The sequence below is a fragment of the Jaculus jaculus genome, chromosome 12 (assembly GCF_020740685.1).
Source record: "Jaculus jaculus isolate mJacJac1 chromosome 12, mJacJac1.mat.Y.cur, whole genome shotgun sequence".
In the NCBI taxonomy this organism is placed as follows: Eukaryota; Metazoa; Chordata; class Mammalia; order Rodentia; family Dipodidae; genus Jaculus; species Jaculus jaculus.
Genome location: NC_059113.1, coordinates 111,117,747 through 111,126,911, shown reverse-complemented (window position 1 = coordinate 111,126,911; position 9,165 = coordinate 111,117,747). Strand labels below are relative to the sequence as shown.

General features: G+C 40.0%; 1 protein-coding gene across 1 annotated transcript in view; it reads left to right on the top strand.

Moving 5' to 3' along the window:
* Positions 1 to 4,442: 4,442 nt before the first annotated feature.
* Dhx36 (DEAH-box helicase 36) overlaps positions 4,443 to 9,165 on the top strand; it is a 35,272-nt gene continuing 30,549 nt past the window's right edge. Inside the window, exons 1-2 of the mRNA XM_045131037.1 lie at positions 4,443 to 4,643; positions 8,686 to 8,810. Of these exons, the coding sequence (XP_044986972.1) occupies positions 4,443 to 4,643; positions 8,686 to 8,810 (326 nt within the window). The remainder of the gene's footprint in view (positions 4,644 to 8,685; positions 8,811 to 9,165) is intronic.

The following is a 9,165-nucleotide window of genomic DNA, read 5'->3' as shown; positions in this document are numbered from 1 at the left end:
CATAGTTTATTTTTTTGTTAATATACATATAATCTACCTGAAAATAAAAACCGATTAAATTTAAAAATGTCACCATCTGGTGGCAATTCCTCTAAACTGCACACACATAATCTGTATAACTCCCTAGTAATATAAATGTATAACATATAATCCCTAATACTTCCAATAGTTGAGATTAACAGAAGTAATTCATTCCAAGACAAAAAAACAACACAGAACTACTTGGAATACAATGAAAATAAAACTTTGTTATTCATTGTTTGGAAGCATTTCTTGACACGATTGTGTAATATTAGATTTCATAAATTTTCTCTTGATATCTAAGAATTTCCAACTATCTTCATTCATATCTTCATTATAATGCATTCCTATTACATGACTGAAATGATTAGAAGTACTTTAGTAAACAAAAACAAAACTGCATAAATTTACCTACTCTGTCAGGTTGAGCCAATTACAAGATTAGTGAATATAGCCTGCACAACATTGCCTCACTCCTGACACCAATCCAAAGTTCAAAAGCTTCTCCAAAACTTGCTGTCTATTTGCATAATTCATTACACAGATGACATAACTCATAGAAAGCTGTGTAGTTATATTCAAAGTTCTAGAAAAAGATAAAGATTAGAATCATCCAAGTGAAGAAGTGAATAGAGCAAAGGCATATCACATGCTTTTTTAATTATCATATTTTCAATTCAATGTATTTATTGGGATATAACCACATCAAAAGTAGAGAAATGGGGGGTAGCTATTTCCTTCAAATTGAAACATTCCTCCTAGAGTGAGAAGTTCCTAAGCCCTAGAAAGCTAACAAAACTTACAAGGCATAGAAAACTCTTGAAATTTATGAGGCTCAGGAGCACAGAAAGTTATAAGATTTCCCAGGATCCTAGCTAACACTGTACAATCAGTAACTGCTGAAGAGGGAAGACTCTCCATGGTAGAGCTGCCTGCAAGTGGGAAAGGGAGCTCCAGAGATTAAGATTTCATAAATCATCACATTACACATGCTCTGTCAGTAAGCATACAGTCATTGGTTCCCCCAAGATAGACTTGATTGGCATTGTCTCTTTGCTTTGTTGCCAGTGCCCTTTCTGGGGTGAACAGATGGCTGCTTATGTTTCCCTATGAAAAATCACAAACCACAATTGTCACCATAACAAGGACTGACAGAACCAGAGTTTTGTAGGTGTGTTAAGCCCTTGCAAAAGGGTGTTAAGACATGCACCTGAGGGTGTTCCCTCTGAGAGTGGAACATCTGCAAAACCAAAAAAAACTTGAGATGACTGCGCCTCTCCGTGTGGTAAGGGATTGTGGGCCTAAGGGAGTAAAGGCAGTTACACTACAACAGAGCATCTTTAACTTCTATTTACAACTCTGTTTCTCTAAGAACACCTTTCATGACTCTGGGTGAATATGTATTCACATCAAACATTATTGATAATCAATAATAAGAAAATTAATTTTGAAATAATTCTTTAGTATGCATATCACTTTACTGCTTATTAAAGACAAAAGTAAAATTTGAATGATTATGAGATGTTTGTGCTTATTATCTCTTATATAAAGGATTAAATACATAGACTATATGATACTCCAGGATGTAGCTCTACATCTTAAGCACTTTTCAGAATTGGATTTTATAATCATCAAATATGTAGAAAAGTGGCAGAGGCATGTTTAGAGCCATTTCATAAATTATTGGGAATTCTGTCCAAATCTAAGTGAAAATTCATTTAATAGCATTATGAAACTCAAGGCAGCAACTCAAAAAGCAACTTTTTATAGTATAACAATCTAATACAATACAATACAAAGACAATTCTAATTTGATATTTATATGCTGAGGAATGGAATTATTGAAAGCCTTTTTGCCATAACTAAACCATGTCACTAAAAGATTTGAAAATGTAATTTTTGCTAAAAAGTGATAAACATAATCATCTTTAATCTGAGTGCAGGAGCTTCCAGCAGTGTTTCTTGGCATTGTGCAGTGTGGCAGCATGCAGAGCATGATGTGAGCATGTTGAGTGTTCAGAACCAAGGCTGCAGTGAAGTCTAGTGATGTAACATGGACAAACACTGCCTCAAAGACTGAGTTCATTACTCATTTTATAATGAATTGATTTTTGGCCACTGCATGTTCAGAAACCTTTTACAGTTGACAAATTTATTGCAACTCCCTATTTAGTTATATGACTGTATATGGGGGTCACAACTCACAGTTTGAGAATCTGGGCATACTGAGTGTGAATGCACTGTGCATAGGGATATTTCCCAGCTCAGACAGCACACTGTGAACTGGCAAGTAGTTTCATCACACTACTCAATATAGCACATAATTTAAAGCATAAATTGTTTATTTCTGGAACTTCCCACGAATAGTTTTGGACTATGGTTGATGATGGATTGCTCAAACTATGGAAGTCAAAAAGTCAAAATGGGGCTAGAGCGATGGCTTAGCAGTTAAGGTGCTTGCATGCGAAACCTAAGGAGCCATATTCAATTCTCCAGATCCCATATTAGCCAGAAGCAAAAGGTAAGGCAAGCGCAAGTTCGTATATTGCCACTAGGTGTTGCAAGCCTTTGGAGTTTAATTGCAGTGGCTGTGAGGTCCTAGCCAATTTTGTCTCTTTCTCTGTCTGTCTGTCTGTCTGTCTCTCTCTCTCTGAGATAAAATAAAATTTAAAAAGTCAAAACACAGATCAGTGGATTATATACTATTTTCATAAAGGAAAGGTACAAGAAGGACATAGGTTAAAAAAAACAGGAAAGATAAATGGATTCTTAAAACAGGTACAAAAATTTAGTGACAATGTTTAGGTATGGTGTTGAGTTCTAGAACACAGTGATAAGGCAATCTTTCCTGGTGCTCTTTCTAGGAAGGGGATTTACAACAAATTGTTTAAGAAGGATCAGTTTTTCGGTAGATATGAGATTCTGGAACTCAAATTCAGTCTATCAAAAACAATTTTAGACTACAGTATTCCGAATCCCTTCCAAGGATATAACATTTCCCTATTTTTAACTCAGCACACAATGAGTTCTGGCCATTTTCTCCACCTCAAAAAGTACAACCAAATGGGCTGGAGAGATGGCTTAGCGGTTAAATGCTTGCCTGTGAAGCCTAAGGACCCCGGTTCAAGGCTTGGTTCCCCAGGTCCCACGTTAGCCAGATGCACAAGGGGGCGCACGTGTCTGGAGTTCGTTTGCAGAGGCTGGAAGCCCTGGCGCGCCCATTCTCTCTCTCCCCCTCTATCTGTCCTTCTCTCTGTGTCTGTCACTCAAATAAATAAATAAAAAAAAATTAAAAAAAAAAAGTACAACCAAATGAAAGCTTGTATCATGCCTGCCATTTTGTTTCCTGAGTGTGTGTGTGTGTATCCATCAATTTTTTAAAAGTCATATTAAATTGACAACTTCATACATTATTAGTTAAATCCACTTGGAAAACCATTGAGGAATATTATGTGGCTAACTCATTTGGTTCTTTTATACCAGTTTGTACAAAACACTGAGTGGCCTGTTGTATAAACAACATATGGTTTCAAATGAGTCTGTGACTCTTCAACTGTTAATGACACTTCCTGAGGGCTGCCCTCAATTCAGCTAGAAATGCTCATCTAAGGCTATTGGATAATGGCACATAATGGTGGGTCTTCTCTTTTTACGTTTTTTGAGACAAAGTCTCATGTAGCCCAGGCTCTGGCTTCAAACTATGCAGCCAAGGATGACCCTCAAATCTTCAACCTCCTGCTTCTGAAATGCTGAGATTACAGGCGTGCGCTACCATATCCAGTTTATGCAGTACCAAGGATGAAACACAAGCTTCATGTGTGCTAGGAGTGCACTGACCTATAAGTCCATTCCCAGTGATTGTTTTTCACATTCTTATACATATACATATTTTCCTTATATTCACCCTTACTTTCTCTTCTCTTCCTGCTAGCCCTACTTCCATTTACATGTTGTCTTTCTTTTTCCTTTCTATTCCTCCCTCCTTCCTTATAAAATTTTATATTTTAGTATAGATTATTTTTATTTTTGTGACCCACTGTGAACGCTTTACTTAGTGTTGCTTTCATGTGTGGGTAGAATTGTTACTGGAACATGGGCATCTTACCAGTGGCTACCCCACTGAAGAAAACCTCCCCACTGGCAATAACTCCTCGGGGAGCGGCAGGGGAACATCCCGGAAGTCCTAAGAACGACCACGCTTCGGGTCAAGACCGCCAGCGGGAGCTCAGGCTGCAGCCCACCGGCCGCCCGGCGCTCCCGCCTGGGCCGTGACGTCACCGGAAATGCCTGCTTGTGACCGCGAGCGGCCCGCCCCCTCGCGCTGGGCGCCGGAAGCGCGGCGGAAGTGGACGTGCACCCGCTTCCGGGCCGACTCCATTTTCGGCGCTCGGTCTTCTCGCGGGTTGCGGGCGGCGGGGAGCATGAGCTATGATTGTCAGCAGGGCTGGGGCGGCGATGGGGGACCCCGCAGCGCCGGCGGCCGCGGGGGAAGCCGGGGCCCCGGCGGCGCGGCGGGGCGGGGCGGGCGAGGCCGGCACCCCGCTCACCTGAAGGGGCGCGAGATTGGCCTGTGGTACGCGAAGAAGCAGACGCAGAGGAGCAAGGAGGCCGAGAGGCAGGAGGTGAGGTGGAGGGAGCGAGCGGCCCAGGTCGAGGCCGGCCCCTGCGCGGCTTTGTGATGCGCCGGCCGCGGAGGAGGAGGGCGAGGTCTGGGGCCGCGCCGAACCCTGCGAGCCGTCCTCCGAGAGACTGCCCCCGCGGCTTCCCCCTGCGAGCTGCAGAAGCGCTGCAAGCACTGCCCTCAACGCACATGGTTTAGGGAGAAAAGCAGTTCGTTTACTTATCAACGCTGACAGGGTCACATATTCGGCTCTTTCGTTGTTATGGTTGGGTGAGGAGCTTCCTGTTGATCAGCATCCTCTTTGGAAAGGATGCTTAAAAATCCTAGACGAGATAGAAACTATGACATAATTTATCTCTTCAGTTGATGGTCAGTCTAATTTGTATCTTGGATATATTTAGGAAAGGAAGCATCAAATTTCCCTAGTGGCCTACTATAGTGAAAAATAAATCATCACACAGTCCCTTTTAGAATAGGTTTTTAGTGCTTTAATAAAATGAACCTTTTATGTTAGATGCAAAGTCTAATTAAAACATCTTTTAGGCCACTGTTTTTGAACTATCTAATTGAGTACTCCATTAGCCTAATTTTCATTATGTTGGGCTTTGTAAATTTATCTTCACAAGTTGCCACATTTTCTATGAAAGAACTTTTTTGTTGCTGTTGACAACTCTATGTTAATTTGTTCACAAACTGCATTTTAAGGATCTGGAGAAACATATAAGTCATATTGATATTTCAAGAGTAATTAAAACAGAAACATGAAAGGATGTTGATAACTTTAGCAACTGTTATTTGCCCTGTTTCTTACAAGGTTTTATTTTATGAATGTTGTTGTGGAAATCGGAAGTGTTTAATTCAAGGAGTTCGAGAGTTAATGGGGCAGCGAGGACCTCAATTTAAGTCAGCCAGGAAAAGTTGTTCATTATTTCCACATGAAGTCTGTAGTTAACTTTTACAGCGGTGCTTATTAATAGTGTTTCTCTTATTCTTGGTCCTCTTTCCTTCACTTCACAAGTGCTGGTTATTACAGGCATGTGTTACCATGCCTTGCCTGTTAATTGAATTTTTTAATCTCAGCCCCAAACCTCCATTTTACCAAATGTAACTCCCATTTATTCACTTGACCAAATGAGACATAACTGACTTTCCTCTTTCATTTTAGCAAATTTATCTGCTCTGTCTTCTTGATATACCCCAAATCCAGCCATCTCTCTTTGCAGCAATTAGCATAGGTTAAGCCAGTTTTCTTGTTTGCTATTCATTGACTCCTACGTAGTCTTCTGACTGATCTTGTAAAAGGAGAAATTAGCCCCCCCCCCTTATTTCTCAATCTGCTTTATAGGAATGCAACTTCTGTCTCACTGTAATGTATTTTGGTGCTTGCTGGAAATCTTGGTAGTCTGACTTCAACACATTCCCCTCTTTGAATTTATGGCCCTAACTTGATGCAGTTGTAGCCTTTATAAACACGCTTTTTGTGTTTTTTTTTTTTTAATTTAGTTTCACCATTCTAACAAAGTCCATCTTTTAAAGTATATTTTTCAATTGGTATATCTTAACTCTTCCCTTTTCACCTTGCTGTGTTTGTATCACAAAATTTAGATAGCTTTTACATTAAAAATAAGCCTTGTGTTTATAGAATGAAAGCATCCTAATAGTAGATTCTTGCTGTTCTTTTAACAGGTCTGTATGGGGAGTCTTAATTTGAGATGATATGTTATGCACTGTGTTAGTGAGGTATAGTTTCTACTTTACAGAGATACTGTTGAGGGCTGTTGGCAGACGACACTGTTAAAGCATTATGGCAAAGAGAATATAGGCTGCCACTCAAATATTTTGGAGAGGCACTAACCTTTAAGCTGAGAAACAGCAAAGTGTATCTGTGTATTTGGGGTTCTGTAGTTGGAGAGGACTTTAATACTTGAAGGCATATACAACGACACAGTATTTGGGAAGAATGTTGTCAGAGAACTGCAAGATGAGAGCCTGGATGTGGAATGTGGTGAGGTGTGTATAGAGTAGTAGATTTCAGACGAGTATATGATTTTTTCCAAAGGAATGCATCTTAATTTATAACCTGGAGTATAATTAAACCAGAAATTCATAAAGTCTAATTATCTGAATATTGTTTGGGGTTTTGTTTTATTGTACTTAACTCCTTTTTTTTTTGTATGAAGACAGACCATAATCCTTTTTGGAAAGGTTCTGAACAGAAAAATAAAGACTTGAAATTGGTTGACTTCTTGAGAACCTTAGTAAACTCTTAAAGCATCAAAGAGTGAAATGGTTGGATTTATTTACTTATGACTTTAGTTTTTAAGTTAATTAATTTTGCGATAGGGTCTGGTTTTATAGCCCATGTTAGCCTGGAACTTACTTTGTAGCATACCTTGGCCTCAAACTTGTCTCAGTTTCCCAGTACTACTGGTATTATAGGTGTGAGCTTCCTTTAATAATTTGACATTTAAAAAATAATAATGGGCTGGAGAGATGGCTTAGTGGTTAAGCGCTTGCCTATGAAGCCTAAGGACCGCGGTTCAAGGCTCAATTTCCCAGGACCCACGTTAGCCAGATGCACAAGGGGGCGCACACGTCTGAGAGTTCCTTTGCAGTGGCTGGAAGCCCTGGCACACCCATTTTCTCTTCCTCTGCCTCTTTCTCTCTCTGTCTGTCACTCTCAAATAAATGAAGAAAAAATACTTTAAAAATAATAATTAAATTCATTAGTGTACATTGTTAGGTATGGTTTAAAAAGAGGCAGTCTTAGCCGGGCGTGGTGGCGCACGCCTTTAATCCCAGCACTCGGGAGGCAGAGGTAGGAGGATTGCCATGAGTTCAAGGCCACCCTGAGATGACAGAGTTAATTCCAGGTCAGGCTGGACCAGAGTGAGACCCTACCTCGAAAAACCAAAAAAATAATAAATAAATAAATAAAAAGAGGCAGTCTTGAGGTAGGGAGACCAGGTAAGTAGTTTTGATAACAATTAAGATGAGAATGAAGACATGAGTTAGAATGTTGGTCATTGAAATGAAGAGAGGCACATTAAAGTCAGTAGGTTCAAAATGATTTTGTGGTAGAGGTCTGAGGTTAATAGACGGTACCTGTCTGGCCTTGTGTAAAGGCCAGGCTTGTTGGAGGAAGGTAATTGGTAGGAAGTTAACAATTTTATACTGTTGTTGAGCGTGCAAGTGAGGATTTCTAGGTGGTTCACTGATACTTGAGTGTCTCAGTCAGATTCACATTGCTGTTAGAAATCACCCAACCAAGGGCAGCTTGTGGGAAAAAAGTTTATTTTGTTTTACAGGCTCGGGGGTGTGGGAGCTCCATGATGGCAGGGAAAATGATGGCATGAGCAGAGGGTGGTCATTACCCTTGGCCAATATAAGGTGGACAATAGCAACAGGAGAGTGTGCCAAACACTGGCATGGGGAAACTGGCTATAACACCCATAAGCCCACCCCCAACAATACACACTGCCTCAGGAGGCGTTAATTTCCAAATCTCCATCAGCTGGGAACCTAGCATTCAGAACACCTAAGTATATGGGGTATACTTCAATCAAACCACCACATTCCACCCCTGGCCCCCATAAACTCATAGCCATCCATGAAGTAAAATGCAATGCATTCATCCAACTTTAAAAGTCCCCATAGTTTTTATCAATTCCAATGATGTTCATGCATCCCCATAATCCAAGGTCTTTTGACTGAGTCATAATTCCAAAAAGCAAAGGTAGCTCAAGTATGACTGCAAAAAAAAAAAAAAAAAAGCATAAGGAGAAAGAAGTAACATGCTTTTTAATTTTTTTGGCCATAGTTAGAGCTACCTTTTTAGATATAGGACAGGCAGTGGCCTAGAAGAGGTCCAAAAATGTACATGAATTTAGACTGAGAAGTGGAATTGTGCTAGAGAAAAAGTGTGGGTAACTAACTCTTATATGTTCGTCTAATATATGTTACTTTGCCGTTTTCATTTTACTTGTAAAATAATTGTACATATGGTTGAACTGATAAATATGGTTTCACTTTGCACAAAACAGAGAGCTGTGGTCCATATGGATGAACGAAGAGAGGAACAAATTGTGCAGCTGCTGAATTCTGTCCAAGCCAAGAGTGATAAAGACTCAGAAGCACAGATATCCTGGTTTGCTCCTGAGGATCATGGGTAAAGCATTAGTCTTTTAAAGGATAGGTAGTGCTTATAAAACAAAAATGATTGAAACCTTTAAGCTTTTCAATAACTGAAATTTAGTTGTTTTGTTTTGTTTTGTTTTGTTTTTTAGGTAGGGACTCCCTCTAGCCCAGGCTGACCTTGAACTCATGGCAATTCTACCTCTTCCTCCTGAGTGCTGGGATGAAAAACATATGCCACCACACTTAGCAAAATTTAGTCTTTTAATGTGGCTCGAGCAGATTGGAAGAAAGGAAAAGTAGCATGATGTCACCGGAAAGCTGAGTGTTAGGATTGTGATATTTTGTGACATGTATTTCCAGCCTATATTTTATTTTCAGAATCCTGT